The sequence below is a fragment of the Prosopis cineraria genome, unplaced genomic scaffold (assembly GCF_029017545.1).
Source record: "Prosopis cineraria cultivar Desert tree isolate PC_DT_omini unplaced genomic scaffold, ASM2901754v1 PC1, whole genome shotgun sequence".
Lineage (NCBI taxonomy): Eukaryota > Viridiplantae > Streptophyta > Magnoliopsida > Fabales > Fabaceae > Prosopis > Prosopis cineraria.
In genome coordinates, this window is record NW_026555332.1 from 31,872,008 (window position 1) to 31,894,202 (window position 22,195).

At 34.3% G+C, this 22,195-nt stretch overlaps 1 protein-coding gene across 1 annotated transcript in view; it reads right to left on the reverse strand.

Moving 5' to 3' along the window:
- Positions 1–3,363, reverse strand: part of LOC129288115 (protein HOTHEAD-like) — a 55,388-nt gene extending 52,025 nt beyond the window's left edge. The window contains exon 1 of the mRNA XM_054924538.1: positions 3,239–3,363. Coding sequence (XP_054780513.1) covers positions 3,239–3,363 — 125 coding nt within the window. The remainder of the gene's footprint in view (positions 1–3,238) is intronic.
- Between the last annotated feature and the right edge of the window lie 18,832 nt (positions 3,364–22,195).

Here is a 22,195-nt window from a genome sequence, read left to right on the forward strand (position 1 = left end):
CTAGAACAAGGGTACGACACCCCCGTGGTTGTTAGTATTGGGGAAACCATGTAATACAAGTGCATGAGTTAACCCTGACTTGATAGCTTCTCATAAGTGGAAGGCTTGGTTAATCTGGGTTTTGGATGAAGTCTCTAAATAGCCACTGGTTTCATATCAGAGGTATCAGGAGGGTATAAGGTTGACATTGATTTTGCATTCTACTTTTGACCATATGGTTATTATTATTATGGTTTGGCATGTTTTCATTAGGGGCGTATGTTTGTTATTATTGTGACCCTAAGATATGCATTTTTAAATTAAATGTGACAATATGCATTAGTGCTTGATCATATGGTTGGTAGTTTTGTGGCTGAGGCTATAATTGTAAAATATGTATGTGATGCTTGTGAAAATATTTAATTGTCATTTACATCTATAATTAATTGATATCAACTGCATAGTCTAGATTAACCTTAATTACTAAATAGTTGTACTCATCCCTCATTTAACAAGTTATAGGTGCTAGCTTTCATTAGGACAAGGGAAAGACATATGAGGTTTAGAAATCAAATTTCCTACTATAATGTCACACCGCAAAATTTAGGCGTGACTGGCTCGGAATATGTAAAGGAACACACATCCCTTAGCCTTAATACTAGCAACTATATTTTAATTATAAAACATTCACGCTCTTAATTTTATTTATAACAAAAATCATAAATTTTCCTTGAAAATTTAATAGAGTTCCCTAAAATTTCTACTACAATTTCACCATGTACATGAATAATGAGTCTTGCTCTTACCAATAGACAAATGAATAATTAATCAATACAAGGATCCTAAGTATAGTCTATGTGGAGCATTTAAAATAGGATTTTCAAATCACATAGTATACTATATAAATTCAAGTTTTACAACAAATAAAAATTTAATCAAATTAATGCTTTAACCTCAATTTGAAAATATACCCTTCATTGATCCTCTGGAGGTCCACAATTGTCTACAATATCTAAGGCTAATAACTTTTCCAGTGCATAATATCCCAACAACAAAATTAAAATATTTAAAATAATAAAGTCATTAAGTAGATTGATGCACCATTAAAAGAGAACATCAATATAATAACTGAACTTAAAAATTAAGAAATTCTATATTGATTCAAAAATACCGAACCGATAAATTTATAATGACAAAAATTTGAAACTTGATCTTATAAAATAAAATAAATGAAGTAAATAAAAATAGTAACAATCATTATTTAAAATCATTAAAGTGCACACATATATTCACAAATCAATTAAATTTGAGGACTTTGCAGAATAGGTAACAAATGTGGACACACAGTCCATGAGGGTAAGTAACTAAACGTGGCTTATGCCATGAAACAAACGTGGACACACAATTTACTAGGGTAATATTAACCAAACGCAGCTTGAGCTACAAAACAAATGTAGACACACAATCCACGAGGGTAAGTAACCGAATGCAGTCGAAGCAACAAAAAAAAAAAGTGAGTACGATACTCATAAATAACCATCCCTTCATTCTGTGTGCATTGGCCATCACACGGGGCTAGCACCTTCTATAAACATCCTACTAGCTAGGTATACTATAGCACGCCAAGGGCCAACGGAATTGCCATTAGCAACCAATGCTTTGCGTACAGTCCTCTAAAAATTAATTTTTCAAACATGCAAGAAATTAATCATTTTCAAAATAAAGTTTTGTACTTTCAAAAGTTTACACCTTCTCATTGGTGAACTTCCACTAAGATCATGCCTTTTATTCATGTCTACCTTTCTCGAGTATTAGCCACTTCAACACTCTAAGGTAGTATAACATTTATAAGTCTCCCTTAAACAGTTCCTTAGCCTATCTAAGGTACTTTACTTAGTTACACTTCCTTAAGTGCAACTTCTATTCCTTATGATTAAAATACATGTAAATAAATCTTGTTTCCATAAAAACATTGTTGTTAAACAATTAAAAAAAACATATTTGTAGTATAATCAAAGTAGTATCTCATAACCCCTTATAAAGCACATTTAATCTTTTAAAATATGTAATGCATGATAGCTAATAATATTTATTCAAAAATAGCTAAAACAAAGTAATAAAAAAAATAAATTCCCCTGTTACCTCAACCCTTTGATACCAAAAGGGTCCTCTTATACAAAATAAGACTTGGCTTATTCCTTAACTTTTGAACAAATTCCACCAACAATCCCTACAACATATAAGTGATCCACATCACTCATCATGACAAATAGCATTAATGAAGATTATAACTCATACACATAACTTGAGTTAATGAGTTATAATCCATCCTAATAGTCCATATATTAAACTAACCATTCACATAGTATCACCTAATTACCAAAACCATTTATTAGCCATCACTAGACTAATTTCCAATTTATATAATTTTTAATCAATTAAAAACCTTCACTTAGTGTCACCAACTTTCACCATTAACCCTTATAATAAAAACCAAACTTTAATTAAAATCTTATTAGGCTCAAATAGCAAAATTATAACTAAATCAAAAAGCTTAAACCATTAAGGAGCAAAACCCAATCTCTCAGGGCTTAATTTATACCTAAAACACCTCTTTTCATCCAATTATCCACTCAAAATATTAGATCACTATATAGAAACTCAAAACATCCTCCTTAAGATCCAAAGAAACAAAAGCTTACAAGAATAAAGCCTTTGGGATCGAAATCCAAAAATTTTCTCTTCTAAAACTTGAAGAAAATCTAGAGGATTGAAGTAGGGAGTTTACTTATCATGTAGCCGAGCTCGCAATGGTCGCAAAGCCTCTTAGATCCAAGCCTAACTCCCTCTCTTTCTCTTCTCTTCTTACTCTCTCACATTCATTTCTTTCCTTTGTTTCTTTCTTTTCGTTTTTGCGTTCTATTTTCTCTTTAAAATGCTGATCTAAAATTTTGGGAAAAATTACAAGAAAGGGCCCAACATTTTTTATTATCACATAAAAGCCCAGGTCAACTTTGGTAATTTTTCCTATAGTTAAAAATCAAATAAAACCAAACTTTTGCTAAGAAAAATTTAAACTCTGGACCTCTATCAAATTATCTAAATTTTAATTTAATTATAGATATTTTATTTTTTTAAAATAAATTCAAGTCTTAAAATTTTTGGGATGTTACATTCTCCCCTCCTTTAAAAAGGATTTTGTCCCCAAAATCCAAGCTAATTCATGAATCATAGAGCAAAACATACCTAGGGCAATAACAGTGGATATTCCTTCCTCATTTGATTCTCAGTCTCGCAGATTGCAGCTCCTGGAGCTGTCTCTTTCCAAATCACTTTTACCAACTGGATTATCTTATTTCTAAGCTGCTTATTCTCAGCATCCATAATACGATCTGGTTTAGTTCGGTAGGTTAAATTCTCTTGAATTTCAACCTCCTCAGGTTCTATCACATGCGACGGGTCTGACTGGTACTTCTTCAGTTATGACACATGAAACACATTGTGTAGACTCGCTAACTGAGGCAACAATGCCAACTAATAAGCCATCGGCCCAACTTTCTTTAAAACCTCAAAAGGACCCATATATTGAGGAGACAACTTCTTAGCCTGAATTGAGTATCCAACACCCGTCAATGGGAAAACCTTGAGAAACACATAATCCCTAACCTTAAAAGATAGGTCCTTACGACGATTATCTGCATAACTTTTCTGTCTACTCTGTGCCGTAAGAAGCTTTTGTTGGATCAATTTAATTTTTTTCATGGTCTCATCCACCACATCCGGTCCCATCATTATCCTCTCACTCAACTCATACCAACAAAGAGGTGATCTGCACCGTCTTCCATACAATGCTTCATAAAGAGCCATCTGAATACTGGCATGATAACTGTTATTATAAGCAAACTTTGCCAGAGGCAAATGCTTATCCCAACTTCCCTGAAGCTCTAAGGCACATGACCTCAACATATCCTCTAATGTCTGGATCGTCTGCTTCGTTTGTCCATCCATTTGTGGATGATAAGACATACTGAACTTCAGATCTATGCCCATAGCCCTTTGCATAGCTTGCCATAAATTTGATGTAAACCGAGGATCACGGTTTGAAACAATATCCCTCGGTACCCCACATAGTCGCACAACCTCCTTAATGTAGATCTCAGCATACCTATCAACCGTATAGGTGGTCTTGACCGGTAAGAAATGTGCTAAATTAGTCAAACGATCTACAATTAGCCAGATAGAGTCAAAACTAGCTTGGGTCCTTAGCAAACTAGATACAAAATCTATTAAAATACTCTCCTATTTTCATTTAGGAATCTCCAAAGGCTGTAACAACCCTGATGGCTTTTGGTGCTCTATTTTGACCTTTTGACAGGTCAAACACTTTCTAACATACTCTATGACATCCTTTTTCATGCCTGGCCGCCCCCAATGATGCTGCATGTCATGATACATTTTAGTAGCACCGAGATGAAGGGTGTAGCTACTTCGATGCACCTCATCCAACAATTTCTTTCGAATAGACTCATTGTTGGGAATACACACCCTATCCTTGAAAACCACATACCTATCATCACTAAACCAATAGTCCATTGTCTCACCATTCTCGATGTCTTGACTTATTTTTAACAAAATTAAATCTTGAAGCTGAGCATCTCGTATCTCTTTCCAAAATTTATTGGAAATAACCATAGTCTTAAGACCATTCAAAGAGAACTCAGTCATACCCAGAGAAGTCTCAACCAAAGACTCCATCAATCTATGCTCCCGAACCATTAAATAGGCTACATGTAAGGTCTTGCGACTAAGAGCATCTGCTACCACATTTGCTTTCCCTGGATGATACTTAAATTTAAAATTATAATCTTTAAGAAACTTCATCTAACGTCTCTGTCTCATGTTGAGCTCTTTTTTATCCACCAGGTACTTGAGACTTTTATGGTCGCTCATGACCTTGAACTCTGTTCCATAAAGATAATGACACCAGATCTTCAATGCAAAGACCACCGCAGCTAACTCGAGATCATGTGTCAGATAATTCTCCTCATGTGGCCTAAGTTGTCAAGATGCATATGCCATTGCCCTCTCCTCTTGCATTAGAACACAACCAAGACCCTTATGAGAGGTATCAATATACACATCATAGGGCTTTTGAGGATCTGGAATCACCAACACTGGAGCTATTGTTAACCTTTCTTTCAACTCAAGAAAAGCTGTCTCACACCTATCATCCCAGATAAATGGCCTATCCTTCTTTGTGAGTCTAGTCAAAGGCATAGAAATCTGAGAGAAACATTTGATAAAACGCCAGTAGTAACCTGCTAATCCCAAAAAACTATGGATCTCTGTTATCGATTTTAGTCTTTCCTATTGCAAGACCGCTTCAACCTTATATGGATCAACTGTAATACCATTTGCCGACACAATATGTCCCAAGAACCTAACCTCTCTCATCCAAAACTCACACTTATTGAGCTTGGCATATAGCTTATGATCTCACAAAAACCTTAGGACAGTCCTCAAGTGTCTGGCATGCTGCTCCTCATCTTTAGAGTAGATCAGTATATCATCAATAAAAACCACCACAAACTGATCCAAGAAAGGTCAAAAATGTGGTTCATATAGTCCATGAAAACCACAGGCGCATTAGTCAGCCCGAATGTCATAACCCAAAACTTGTAATGACCATATCGAGTCCTAAAAGCCATCTTCGCCATATCCTTCTCACTAACCCTCAGCTGATGGTACCCTGAACGTAAATCAATCTTAGAGAAAATTGTGGGACTAACCAACTGATCCAAGAGATCATCGATGCGAGGCAGTGGGTACTTGTTCTTCATCGTAACCTTATTCAACTACCTGTAATCAATACACAATCTCAAACTACCATCCTTCTTCTTCACAAAAAAGACAGGGGATCCCCAAGGAGAAATATTAAGTCTAATAAATCCCTTATCTAATAGCTCCTTAAGTTGCTTCTTCAACTCAGCTAACTCTGAAGGAGCCATTCTATAGGGAGCCTTTGAAATTGGCTGAGTCCCTGGTACTAGGTCAATCGAGAATTCAACCTCACGCTCTGGAGGTAATCCTAACACATCCTCTGAAAACACCTCCGAGAACTCCCTAACAACCTCAATTTCATCCACTTTACATATCTTAGACCTTTGGGTAGCGAGCACTACCATGTAAGCCTCACAACCTTGCTCAATCAACCTTTTAGCTTGTAAAGAAGAAAGAAAACAAGAATGACCAGGGTATTCCTCGATCACCTCCGGTACTTCTACTAAAGTCACTATCTTAGCCACACAATCTAAGACAGCACCATAAGCTGTCAACCAATCCACACTAATAATTAAATCAATCCCTTGTATAGGTAATTTGATCACATTCACCTAAGTCGATCGCCCATTAAAAGTCATCTTAGTCCTATATACCACACTGGATCGACCAACCAAACCAGAAGTAGAGGAAACTTCTATATCATGTGGCAACCAGTCAACAGGCATACCCATTCTATCTAAACTCTCGACAGAAATAAAAGAATGCACCACACAATAAACAAACAAAGCTTCTAAATCAAGGCCACAGATAGAAACCATACTAGTAATCAGATTTGACGATTTCCTAGCCTCCTCCTGAAATATTGTATACACTCTACCAGGAATCGCATTCCTTCGGTCCAAGCTCTCATGCAAATCAGGGTAGTCATAGAGCAAAGGACCTAACTTTCCACGCTTATAGCAAGCAAAGCAGCAACCAAAATGAACCCTACCATATCTATCGCAAGGTGACCTCGCTGTGCTTAGAATTGGGGCTTGACTGGCCTGTGAAGAACATGCTGGAGTATTCCCAAAGAAACGAGAACCCCCAGATCTCATATTACCACCCCGATTACTTTGAAATCTTGAACCCTTATTTAAATTCTGATTACCAGAAGCAGAAGAAGACCTAGCTCTAAAGGAGCCACCAGAAGAAGAACCAGAGCTAAAACCCATTCTCTTAGATACACTACCAGTAGGAGCCAACCCAAAAGAAAATTGACCTCGTGTATCCCTACTTTAACTACTCTCTGTGTCTCGGCCTCGACGAGCGACAATCCTCAGATGATTGCACATCTCATCATATGTCGCCTCGCCCAACAAAGACAACTACTGGCGGTATTCTAGCCTCATCTTTTCCAATAACCTCTTTGCTTTCCACTTGCTATCATTAAAAGCCTTTAGATATGTTAAGAACTTAGATAGCTGATTGAATTTTCTCATAAAAGTCTCCTTGTCTAAGTTCCCCTGCTGAAACGCATGAAACTCTGCCTCTTTCTCGTCTTTGAAAGCTAGTAGAAAGTGAAAATTATAAAATCTTTCTTTAAATTCAGCCCAAGACATAGATCTTCCATCTGTGGGCTTAACAAAATTCCACCAATGCTTGGCTTCACTAATAAGCTGCATCATAGCCAAGATAACCCTTTACTCAGATGTACACCTCACAACAGTAAATAACTATTCCATCCGATCCAACTACTCCTCAGCTTTCCCATCAAGCATACTACCATCATATGTGGTCAGATTAGAGTGAGAGAATTCCTTCCAAGGTTCGGATATGTCATCCTCTCGATTATCAGCAATCGGTCCCTGAGCTCCCACAGCACTAAAAGATCCCTACCCAGCACCTGGGTTAACATGTTGATCTGGAATAGCACAACCTCTAAGATTTTGCTGTATATCTACCATCACTTCAAGCAGCCTAGCTATGACTGCATCCGTCCCCTGTGGTGGTGATGGAGGTACAGGTGAAGGCGGAAGAGGTAGAGGTAGTGGTTGTTCCTCATTCATCGATCTAACCCTTTCCCTTTGAGCCATATTAGAACTGAAAGGTCTACGACCACAAGTGCACAGACCTTTCTCCCCTCCTAAAGGAATAAGCCAGAGAAAGAAAAACAATATCAGTCCAGGTTAGTGGTAGAAGGGAAAGAGCATAAGAGTAATATATTTAAGGTGCCAAGTAAGAAAGAGGAATCATAAACCTAAAATTGATACCAAATGTAACACTTGTCCCGAGTGTTATCCAAAAATCACATAATGCAAATAAACTAAGTGTGGTTAAGGAGTTGATCCTCTAACCAACTTAAGACATAAATTTTGAATAGTACTATTAGCATACCAACTTTTGGAAAGATCCAACAGATGGATTGAATTTTGTACATGTTAAAACATCAACAAATATTACTGTCATGACAGCTCCTCCGGACTAAATTCCAGAGGGCACCATTTCTCCGCCCAGTATCCGATTGATGTGATTCTAAAGCCCACATGAAGCTTATAAAAGGTTTTACTTGTGACCCAAATTTTAGAGAAATCCAACGGTCGGATTAAGATTTGGACACCTGGATGTAAAAGTACAATTTTTTGGTAAAAACCATTTTCAAAATTGTTCAAATCTCATCCTAATGGTCACAAACTTGTGGGAACACTTAGGATAGGTCAAATAGGACTAAAAACACCTGATAGAACATTTAAATGATAGAAAAACCTTTTATACCAAAATTTGACGACCCAGGTGCCATTTCCCAAAATAGACCCTAAACCCCCAAAATGCACAAATCATACAAGAGTGGCCAAAAGCTATTCCAAATATCATATACACATATGAATACACACGCTAAATATTTTCACTTGGCTCAAAGATCTTTGTGGGGCCCATGCACCCATTCTCACTATCTAAGGTATATGTTTGCCCATAACACACTATTTGCATTGCAACCATTTTGCATTTGCTTGTGGAATCACATATATACCAAAATAAATATTTTCTTGTAGTGAAAACTTGGTCTACTAAATAAATCCATCAAAACCACACACCATAGCCAAGTTTCCTAGCCACAAGTTTACAAGCAGATAAAATTTCATACACAAGCCATACAATCCACACATACTCACGCACATATACATAATCATATCCTACTGACACCCTAATCCTAAATACATTACAATATATTTACTCAAAAGAAAGGGGTTGCAGTTCTTTACAATTCACAAACAACCCCTAGCTCTACTCCTTTCCCCGTCCTCCACTAGTTCCTTCGCCTGGACCTAGAAATATTAAAAAAAGGGGTGAGACAACCACAGTCTCAGTAACAGAGAAATCTACATTGATTATTACAAAGTAAGCCATAATCGAATAAACAAATAATAAATTCAATATAGTATATACTTTAGCCATTTAAAATGCATAAATGCATGACATAGGCCGGTATGGCCTTTCATGACTAACAGAATGCCCCCTGGCACTCTTTAACTCGCAGGTAAACCTTATAACTACTTGTACCTCCATAGACACAAATCATAATCTAAGGCATGATCTAATCCATCGAACTACCTATGCCCCTTTGACGTGAATCCTAAGCAATCAAAGCTAACTCCTTCCCATGTGAGGGCTACCTTGACCTAGGCACTCAACCTCACACTTCATATGTCGAATTCTCTCTCCCACTGAGAGGGGTCGAACACTCAATATACTAACCACTTTAGCACACTGATCTCACAATACGTAAAGCAACACTGAATACTGGCAATACGCCACAAAATATCAAAAGTTTACACCTTCTTATTAGTGAACTCCCACTGAGATCATGCCTTTTATTCATGTCTACCTTTCTCGAGTATTAGCCACTTCAACACTCTAAGGTAGTATAATATTTATAAGTCTCCCTTAAACGGTTCCTTAGCCTATCTAAGGTACTTTACTTAGTTACACTTCCTTAAGTGCAACTTCTATTCCTTATGATTAAAATACATGTAAACAAATCTCGTTTCCATAAAAACATTATTGTTAAACAATTAAAAAAAACATATTTGTAGTATAATCAAAGTAGTACCCCATAACCCCTTATAAAGCACATTTAATCTTTTAAAACATGTAATACATGATAGCTAGTAATATTTATTCAAAAATAGCTAAAACAAAATAATAAAAAATATAAATTCTCCCGTTACCTCAACCCTTTGATACCAAAAGGGTTTCTCTTGTACAAAATAGGACTCGGCTTATTCCTTAACTTTCAAACAAATTCCAACAACAATTCCTACAATATATAAGTGATCCACATCACTTATCATGGCAAATAGCATTAATGAAGACTATAACTCATACACACAACTTGGGTTAATGAGTCATAATCCATCCTAATGGTCCATATATTAAACTAACCATTCACATAGTATCACCTAACCACCAAAATCATTTATTAGCCATCATTAGGCTAATTTCCAATTTATATAATTTTTAATCAATTAAAAACCTTCACTTAGTGTCACTAACTTTCACCATTAGCCCTTATAATGAAAACCAAACTTTAATTTAAATCTTATTGGGCTCAAATAGCAAAATTATAACTAAATCAATAAGCTTAAACCATTGAGGAGCAAAACTCAATCTCTCAGAGTTTAATTTGTGCCCAAAATACCTCTTTTCATCCAATTATCCACTCAAAATATTAGATCACTATATAGAAACTCAAAACATCCTCTCTAGGATCCAAAAAAACAAAAGCTTACAAGAATAAAGCCTTTGGGATCGAAATCTAAAAATTTCCTCTTCTAAAAATTGAAGAAAATCAAGAGGAAGGGAAGAGGATTGAAGTAGGGAGTTTACCTATCGTGTAGCCGAGTTCACAACGGTCACAAAGCCTCCTAGATCCAACCCTAACTCCCTCTCTTTCTCTTCTCTTCTTACTCTCTCACGTTCGTTTCTTTCCTTTATTTCTTTCTTTTCATTTCTGCGTTCTATTTGTTCTTTAAAATGCCAATCTAAAAGTTTGGAAAAAAATTACAAGAAAGGGCCCAACATTTTTTATTATAGCACAAAAGCTCGAGTCAACTTTGGTAATTTTTTCCATAGTTAAAAATCAAATAAAACCAAACTTTTGTTGAGAAAAATTCAAACTTTGGACCTCTATCAAATTATTCTAAATTTTAATTTAATTATAGATATTTTATTTTATTTTTTTTTAAAATAAATTTGAGTATTAAAATTTTTCAAATGTTACAGACGCAGAGTAGAGGAAGAGGAAGAAGAAATCTGCAACATGCTCAAGCTCACTGGTGATAGATGAAAAGAACAGCAAAGGGAAGGAGATCAAAAGAGATGCAGCTATGGTTCAAAGCTCTCTCCCCATTCTCCTTGATCTTGAGCCTTCAAATCTTCTGATAAGGACACGAGAAGAAAGAAGAAAAAGAAGAACCCATGTGTGCATGTCTGATATCTATGTATTTCTTCTATTTAATATTTTTTTTACACCATGGGGAAAAATGGCAATTTAGCCAAACTATTAGTAAAAATATAAATTTTCTCCGTTTGCCTTGAAAGGGTTTGAAGCTAAAACTTGCCTTATGAAAGACTAGCTCAATTACCACTAGGCTAACTTACCTCCTTGATAAATTAATACTTATATATGTATATCCTCAAAATACCTTATCATTAATTTGAATGTCAATTAAATTTTAGATCATTACATATAATGCCTTAATTACTTTTGATTAATGTGTAATTGTCATGATATTGCTAACTAGAATGTTCATATGTTGTTATACTTGCACCATTGAACATTGAGTATTGAAATGTGTAATTTAGGCCCTAATACATGTGGTATCTTTTTAGTCGAGATATTTAAGCAAGGTCAAAATACTTGTGCAAGTAAGGAGTGAGTATATTTGTGAATGATGGTGATTTAGATATGAAATTACTTGATTTGGCCCCCTTATGTTATTGTGATCAAGGGATTGAGTGGCAAAAATATGATATATATGTTTTTTGATTGTTGTGATGTATTGCACGAGTTCATTATAATCTATTGAGTGTGGCTAAAGGGTTGGTGTGGGCTTTTGGCACTTGGATTGAGTTTTGGACAACCTAATTATGTTTTGAAAGCATAAATGAATGAGTTTTCATTTTTTTGTCTAACTTTTGATTGAGAAATGATTTGAATGTGTAACCGTGCCATTAGCTAAAGCTTAAAGAAAGCTTTTTATAGAAACCTAAATCACCTCAATCGGATGTTGAACGGAGATTTGGTATGTGTCAAAAGTTCGGCCAGAAAATATGCCATGATAGCTTGTTACTACCATGGTTTCTATAGTTTATGCCACAGCACAAAATTTTATGCTGTGAAGTATTTTTTTTTTTTGTAGATTTACTATTTTTGCTCTTTTGACCTCAATTTGATGTTATCTTACCTTGTATGATGTCTATGCTTCTACATACATGTTTTTCTCTGATTTTATTTTTTTAAAATGATTTTATATGATTTTATAGCATTATAAGTTTTGAAAATTTGGGATCCCATTTATAAAAATTTTAAAACTTGATAATTTATTTGTGTTATTCCCATGATTACCTTGATTTTAAGAGTTAATTGTGGATTAGTAAGGGAGACCTTATACCAAGACAAGACCTAATAGAGCCATCCTCATTCTCTCTTTACTAGAATTCAAAAATCACCTCTGAAATGAAAACTAATCACATGTCTGTGATTTTAAAATTTAATGCATCTGTAATAGCAAACTACACCATCCACCATAATGGATGGCCCAAAATGGGCAACTTTACTTGAACTTAAAATTTTGGTTCAAGATGGCCCAATAACTTTTCAAGTCCTATTCTAAACTAATTAAAGGATCTAATAGACCTAAATGGCGATGCAAACTCTATACTTAACTTCTAATTACCCTAATTAACTAATCAAATATCTTGATTAATTAATATAAGCCTTGGATTAAAATTGGAATGTTAAAGTCTTCATCCTTATATACATCTTTGTTCTCGTTCACTTGAATATTCTCTTCCTTGACTTCAACTACTTCTTCTATAACACAAGTCGCTGTTATTTCTTCTCCAAATAAGTCTCCTACCTCTATTTCTTTTTCGATGGCACTTGAAACTTGAAAATCACATTCTTCTTGACTATCATTTTTATTGTTGGAGATGATGACATTTCCTTCTATCCTTTTATGCCAGTAGTCTCAAGCAAAGTGGCCAACCTTCTCACAATTATAACACTAACATTTCTTTTGATGATTTTTCCTTTTGTCAAGTTTGTCTTGATCTTTAAAAGCTTCCCCTTGATGTGAGCTTCTATTGTGACGTCCTTTGTGCCAATCATTTTCTCTCTTCTATCATCTCATTGCTTCTTTGAATTGGAATCCTCTTGTTGATCTCTCTTTTTGCAATACAAAGCCTTTTCCTCATCTTTCAAAGAAATTTCGGACATTTGCAAATCCAAAGCTTCTTCATTAGCTAGGATACTTTCCAACTCAGCTAAATTTGGTTCCTTAGACCAACCTCTTGTTTTCATAACTAGGCTATGATATTTTGAGTTTAACCCCATAATAATAATTCTTCTCATCCACGTAGCTATAATAGGATTTCTTAGATCTAACTTTGAAATCTTATTGCAAATAGATTTAACTTTTGAAAAATACTCATGATACGGGTAGTTGCTTACCTCTCAAAATAATTCTAGAATTAACCTTGAATGTAGTAAAAGGTTAACATAGATCATCTCCCTAAGAGTGGATTAATATTATCTTGAGGTTAACTAGTGAATAAGTGAAACCAAATGTTAGAATTGATTTATTTAAAACCACTAATTAAAGAACTAAATTCTAAGCTAAGGTGAGTGGATTAAAAAATTTTTTTAAAGAGTTGGAACAGATTGGTTGATGTTGGATTCCTAATCTCTTGATGAATTAAGCCAATTAGTGCTATTCCATCCCTCTTAACCAAATTAACATGGACTTAAGACAACTATCCTAAGATAATTAACCTAACTAGTTCAATTCTTTAATCTTAGATTAAACTCCTTAATTCATTTCCTTAGTTGGTCTAAGTGTTGGTCAAGTGTGACTATTAAATACCTCCCTCAAATGCCATGGCCTAAATGCAAAGAAAATAGTAGCCACAAGACTATGTAAAGCTACTCAAATGCAAGTATCAATCTCACAAGATTATGTAACATTAAAGCAAGCAATTCACCAAATGATAAACATAATATTATGTTTAAATCATTAAGTGGTTGAATCAAACCGAGGACAAATGAAAGAGAATTCAATGTCGCAAGCATCTTCTCTTTACACAAAGACTAAATTCAAATTAGAATTACAAAGCTATGATAATAAAATCCTTAACCAAGGTATCAAATCATCAAGTTAGAAGAGAAGATCTAGGAATTTAGAAAAGCTTAGCCATGAAGCTCATGATTCATCCTTCATCTTCGTCTCTCTAGGACTCAAGGTGCTTAGCTTCTCAAGTCCATCTCTATGGTCTTCTTGATCTTCATGAGGTAGCCTAACTCTTTAACCATTGAAATAAGGATTTGAAGCCTTGCAAATTAAGGAGAATGGAAGGGAATGGATGAAATAATGGAGAGGAGAAGATTGGTGTGTGTTTTGTGATGATTTGAATGAGAAATTATGAAGAAAATAGGGTGGAAGATGAAGAACAATGGAAGAGAAGATAGAAAGTGTGAAGATGAAGTGAATGTGTTTTCAATCTCAATTCTTATGGAAAAGGACGTTCAAAATGGTTAAGCTTCAGCTCTCAAGTGAATAAAATAAAAGAAAACAAAATGAAAATGCAAGTGGATCCAAGTCACATGGAAGAGGCTTGCAAGATGGCATGCTCCTTTTAGCTTGTAGATGATTTTAAAGTGTGTCAATTTAATCCCATGCTTCATCCACAATTTAATTAGATAAATCCACCCAATGGCAGCCAATGCATGCCCAAATGACCTGACTTGACTACTTGAAGCTTTAACCTCCTTTGCCCAATTGATATACATGTTCATATTTCAATTATGTCACAAAATACACATAATTCAATTTAATAAAATGTGACATCATAAAATTTAATTAAAGTGAATCCTTGAATTCATATTTAGAAGGGAAAAATCACTAAAATATCCAATTATTTGGTTGCACAAAATTATACAAAATTCATACACACATGCAAACCCGAAACTAGGTCAAATAAACACACTTGATAAAATTAATAAAAAGTGTTGGCTTTTATTTAATTACTCCAAAAATAAAATAAATTTGTAAAATATAATTTGACCACTCTTATTCTGCTCTTAAAATACATTTTATTAATTTTTCTCGTGCATTTTATCAAAAGTTCATTTTTTAGATCAAAATACCCTTGGTGTACAAAATCTGAATGCTTAAGCAAATTTCCAATTCTATTGCAATATGTGTGTACTTTGAACTAATAACATATGATTAATAGTCCTAATTAATATAAAAAAGTTTTAATAAATGAGCCTTATCAACTCACTCACCTGCATATCATTCTGTTGAATCAAGGCAAGCTCATTCTCCAATAACTACAACTTCACATCATTTTCTCTTGTAAACAACGAGGCCAACATATTCCATGGCTCCTTTGGCATCTTTTCCTCTTTGACATATCTAATAAATTATGGTTCAACAGTAACAATTGGTATGTAAAGAGCTTTCTTTGCCCTTACCTGCCACTTTTTCTATTCATTTAGATTTGTTGGGGATGTAGTGTCATTTTTGTTAAAGATATCCTAAAGATTCTAACCTCCAAGGTAGAAATTAACTATTGTACTCCACACTTGATAATTCCTATTGTTTAGCTTCTATACTAATTAAACAAGCATTCGACATCATGACTACCATGGCAACCTTGGTAGAGACCTACACTTATACCAAGCGGACCTAGTGCTTGACTAATCTACTTCACAATCCCAAACTGTGTACTAGTAAAACCTTAAGCAAATCTAGTCTCTCAAAGTCTTTTGCTTGAATATTCAAACTCTACCAACTGCTCTCGAGTCTTAAGCAGCCCAGTTGAGCACCAATAGCTTCAGTTTTGATACCAAATGTTAAGATTTGAGGATAGAGAAAGAGAGGGACTAATCTAAATATAAACTTTTATTTTAACCACACACTACAATTTACACCAACAAAATCTATTTGTTTGTATTCTCTCACTTCCTCATGTCACTCACTCTTTCTTTCTTATCTCCACTTAACTTTTTCAACACTCTATAAGGCTCTCACTAATTTCCTCTCTCTCTCCTCACCCTCACACATTCTTCTTTTCTTTCTTCTTTCACTACACATACAACGACAATCCAAGCCATCTATTTATACTTGCAAATGTTAGTCACATCATTTCTTCTCAGTCCTTCTTCTCTCACCGCCATAACTAAGTGGGTTCTCACAACTTCTACATCATTCTAGGATTTTCTTATTTCACCACCATTAATTTGCTTCCTCAAAACTCTAGATATTTTCATTTATTTATTTAATTAATCAATGATTCTTAACATTTATTTGTATGCATATTTTTTTAAAAAATTATTTATATTTTAAACTAGACAGAGTATGATTTAGAAGATTCTAATTCGATTGTAATCATTGATCTGTAGTGGAGAAGGGTCTCTCCATTTATTTACTCTCATTTTTCCTCCACCACCCAATCATGACCATTAATTAAATCTATGATTAAAACAAATTCATTTCATAGAACAATGTCACTGGTCATTGTTGGGACAAAAAGAGGAAAGAAATGGACCCCTCTCACGTGTAAAATACAAGTAATCTTGATGAATGACAAATGTTGTAAGCTAGCTGGACTGCAAAGAGCTGAGACATACACGCACGGACCAAATCAACTTTAATTTGCCAAGAAAATCTTGCAATGCATCATTATATACTTTTTATATGTAAACTTAGTGGGGGCCCATATATTAATGCACACACACCAACAAAAGCAAACGAAGAAAGATGCCGATAAGAGGGATCATCATGGGACAAAAAATCTTGGGTGAAAATTCATGTCAGCTTCTTTTCTCCACTTCTCCAGTGTAAAGTACCAAGACCGATGCAACTTTTTTAGACCACAACAAGGGAATCTGCAATTTATGAACAAGGTCAACAAAAGAAAAGCAAATCGATCGTATTGCTATATTAGTGGATATCCTCAGAATAATGCACAAACCCTCAAGCATAAGCTAGTGTTTCAGTATAGTTTATTCCAGTACTCTTCCAAGCTATTTATATAAAACATTGTGCAATCCGAAGTATCATGAAGCAAGGCACGAGAAACAAGTGATCGATAGAAAGCTAGCTGCTTCCATTTGATAAGCAAATCAGCAATAGGGCAGCTCTCTCCTGGCAGGTAATTAAGGATTGAGGACTCATCGATCAGTACTTCTGATCTGTCCAGAGTCTGTAATCTCAATGAAGTCTTGCCAAAGGAGAGTTGCCCTTTGGCTGCTTTAGCTTAATCTCAATGTTTCCATATGGAATAGTTAAGTGGTACGTCATTTCTTTTCTGTACCACTTCTCACTCAAACTCTCATAGATTTATATAAAGGGGATTTTTATTTAACTCTATCTAGAAGATGATTTGAAGTTTTGACAGTAAATTGGCTTCGAACCTGTTGACTGTGCCGTTTTCTTCTTCATGTATCGCTATCCCAATCTCCCAATTAGTTATCTCTGTGTACTAATAAGGAAATCCTTCATAGATTGAGACAATCACTGATGTAACAAATCTATAGAAGAAACTGAGGCCTCAGTGAATCAATGTCCATCTATAATCCTGTCACTCTAAGAAGCAGCAAATTTGGAAGTCTTTAAGACGGATTTTTGGCACTTAATATAACTATTTGTAAGAGAGTGAATATGCGAGTTAGTTTAAACTCGATATTCATTATATTATACTTCCATGGTTCGCCGCTATCAGGAACCCTCCCTCCCAAAGTGTCATTTATTAGTATTTCTTGTTACCCAAGTCTAATTTTATGGGATATCCAAGAAAGAAAAACAAAGGAAAGTTCCAGTAAATCGTTTCTCGTTTTAAACTGATTTTCCCTGTGAATTTTTGGATTATTCGTGAAGTAATACGTGATGATTATTTCTAGCTCAATGAATGGACTCTAATGTATATATATGATATGCTGAATATGAGGATAAGGCAGAAAGCCTTCTATTTCATCATTTCTTCACTTTGATATGAAATATATATGACTATTTATTCTCCCATAAGCTTTGAAGCTTTTAGAATGTCGTCCACAATATATGAAGCTGTCTGAAAATTACAAGTAAATCAAATTTAAATGATAAGATGTCAAGAACTGACCATCAATGCAAGTGTTTAAAATCAGTTCAAGGATTTCTATATATGATGAATAGGAAATCATGGAACAATTCTTGATTCATAAACTTCACGCTGAAAAAAGATTTCAGAGAAAGAAATTTGGGCTTTGGTTCAAATTAAACCTTAATATCCATGGTAATTCAGTAAGCAACACTTTACGTATTTTGGGGAGATTGTAGTTACTTTTATATTCAACTTTCACTTAAATTAGATCCTAGCCCGCGCAATGCACGGGTTTGTTGGAGTTTCTAGGAGTTCAATATAATTAACTGAGAAATATGTGATATAAAAGTGAAGAGTAAAAACATGCAGTAAAAGATGATGATGATGCATTGGAACATTAATAATGCATTCCCAGGAAAAATGTGCCAAGCAGAAAAGGTTGAGAGTTTATCAGAGTAAAATAATAAATAATAATATGGGTTAATGTGGGACCATTTTCGAGAAAAATGCAGGGCCCATGAATGCAAAGTGAAGAGTAAAAACAATAGAACCACATCAATTTAGAAGTCACTGTATAAAGGCTCGTTCAACCTTTAATATAATATTAATTGATATTGATGATTTAAAAATTACATAAAAAATGTTATTACGATATTCTAAAAATATAATATGAAAAAATATTTTTTAAATATCAATAGTTTTAATGATGTGTGTTTTTTTTTTTTAAGATTTAAGGATTTATTATTACTCCATACATTTTCTAGTCCATAATCTATTACTCATGCATCCTGTGTACGTATTATAAATTTTTTTAAAATAAATTTTTATTTTTTTACAATTATATACCCTGATAATCATAGATATTTTATTCTAAATTGTATTACTCATATGGCCCACCGCCCGTGTATTATAAGTTATTTTTAATAGAAAAAAATTATAAATGAGTCTCATATAAAAGTTTCATTTATATACAAATCCTATAAATTTGTGAAAATACACTTAGATTCAACAAGATTTGGTTGTAAGTAATTTACCATATAAAATAATACAAATGCCCTTGGACACCCACCCCTTTGATTGATATTGATTGACTACAAGCAATCGTTGACTTTGACTAGTCAAAAAATTTTATTAAAAAATATTTTTTGAACTATTCATATTTTAATATTTACAAGTCAAGCATAATATATTTATAAATAAATTTTCAAGTTTTTATCTCAAACTTCATATTTTACCGGTTAGCATTCTAACAATATTAAGAAGTTAATATTTACAAGTCAACATTGTAGATTTACAAGTTGACTTTTATGGATTTACATGCTAAACATCTTAATTTACAATTCCAACTTGTAAATTATGAACTTTGATTTTTAATAAATATTAAAGCATTAATATTGCAACAAGTTAACTTGTAAATGTAAGAAGTTTTATATTTAAATTTTGAATATGTACTTGTTAATATATAATTTTTTTTTTTGAATGGAAATGGCAAGCATAAGGCTTGAGAGTTATATTACAAGAAGTACAAAGCTTCGGTGATGATGGACCTATCTTCACATAGCAAGGAGCAATAGTCATCAAGAATTTCATGGACAAATTTTAGCCCAAGACCAGATCCATAACTATCTCTAGCAATATGATTAGCACATTAAAGAACTTCCCTATAAGCATGGTGCATCTCTACCTCTAGGGTCTAGGACATTGTAAATAAGGTCTTGTGTAGCATTAATTTCTTCTCTCATAAAATCATATTAATGGCATCCAAGGAATCAAAGTAAATATGAAACCTATGGAAACCTAATTGTTGGCATGCCTCCAGTCTAGTCTTAACGGCCAATAGTTCTGAAAGCACAACCAAAATGTCTCCCAAGTCTTATTTGAACCCACAAACTGAATTTTCATTTAAGTCTCGAAGAAGCCCACCATAAGCAGTGTGGTGCCAAGTGTTAATTGAGGCATCCTTATCCGCTTGAATGGTATTATCAAGTGGAGGAATCCAAGTATAATCTAAAACAATGGAAAATAGCATAATAACATGCTCTAGTGTTCTAGCAGCAACATCCTCATGCATATGATACATACAGCTATGGGTTAACTCCTTAGCAATAAGTTGAGAACCTTCAAAAATGGATTTGTATCTATTCTTCTAAAGTAGCTAATAGCCAAAGCCAAATAGCTTCATCTAAGGCCATTTTGAAGCAGCATTCCTAGCTGGATTGTTTTTTGCATTCCAATCAAACCATCCTCATAAATCACAACTAAAAAATCAAGGATAAAAGTTATTAGGTATCATATTTTCCCATAACTCTTTTGCAATAGCACAATCCCTAAGAATGTGTAAAACACTTTCCTCACTATTACACTCGTGTAGGCATTTACCAATGGGTGAAAGTCCCATTTTGGCTCTTATTAAATTAGTGAGAAGTCTCCCATGGAGGGCTTGCCAAAGAAAGAATTTAACCTTTTCCAGAAGCAGCCATTTCCAAATTTTCTTCCAAAGATGTCCCATCATTGAGTTATGCCTATGATAAATGAAGTTGCAGGTGGATTTAATGCTAAAATTACCATCTGGGAAAGCTCTCCAAGAATAGGAATCAGAGTTGGCAAGGCAAGGAGGAGGGACACTACAAATCTTGTTTACCACCCAATCAAGCAAGAAGCTTTTCCTTTTCAAATGGAGCATCATTTTCATGAAATAGCAAGGAAGAGCAGACACAACAAACTTGATGAGCGCTGATCGACCTACCATGTTAAGGCAATCCCCTTGCCAAGAGGATAGTGTCTCACTAGTGGGAAAAAAGAAATTTGTTTACCACCCAATCAAGCAAGAAGCTTTTCCAAGCCATAATATTCCATGAGCCATTTGGTTGTACAAAGTCAATGACAGTGGTATGAGGATTATGGAAGCCATGGTTTTTATCCACAGGCGTGAATGGTGGTTGATCTATTAAAGTCCAAAGGTCCCACCAGCACTTAGTATCTTAACCATTAACCAATTTCCTCACAACAACAAAATAAAAATAGTTCCAAACATCTATGATCACTTGCCAAACACGAGATAAGCACCATTTTTTGCAAACATAAGGTAGGTGATGATCACCACAACCATATTTCATCTTTACGTGTTTGACCCAAAGAGTGGACGGTTGTGTGAGAAGATTCCAAAAAAGGTTAATGATAAAGGCCATGTTCTAGATAAAAAGGTTTTAAAAAACTAGCCCTCCACATTGCTTATTTTCCTTAGCCGTTTTCTAGGAAATAAGATGCATCATTCTTTTAGAGGGATCCTGAGACTAGAGAAATCTTTTGCTGTAACCTTCAATTTCTTTTAACACTCCTTTCAAATGGAGCATCATTTTTATGAAATAGCAAGGAAGAGCAGACACAACAAACTTGATGAGCGTTGATCGACCTATCATGTTAAGGCAATCCCTTTGCCAAGAGGATTGTCTCTTACTAGTAGAAAAAAAGAAATTTAAACTCCATTATCTACACCAGTTATAGCGCCTACAGTGTAGAAACTAGAGGTGATGGAATTTTCATAAATAATTTTTTTCGATCAATATCTACACTGATTCTAATATGTAACTAGTGTAGATTAAAAATCTATACCGGGTTTAATTCTACCCAGTGTAGATATTCATTTTATTTTTTAAAAAAAAATTTTTGACATGTAGATATGCTTTTTAAATTTTAAAAAATTCTTAAGTACATATCTACATTGGTTATATAGTGTAACCGGCATAGATATATTTTTTTTGACGCTCTATGGTAGAAAATAGTGTGGTAGTAAATACACATTTTTTGCGACAAGTATAATGTACCTATGATGAAAAATGCTATTTTTCGCCACAGGTGAAGTTGAGACCTGTGGTGAAAAATAGCCTCTTTTGCCACATTGGTCCAAAATGAATCTATGGCAAAAGACAGGTCCCAAGGACACCTATGCCAAAAGATGGTTGAGCGACGCATGTTTGGCGATAGTTGTGGTTACAATTGTTGCCATAGATTCATTTTTTACCATAGTTACAACTATAACTGTGGCCATAAATATTATTTTTTTTATAGAATCACCTATAATTATATACAT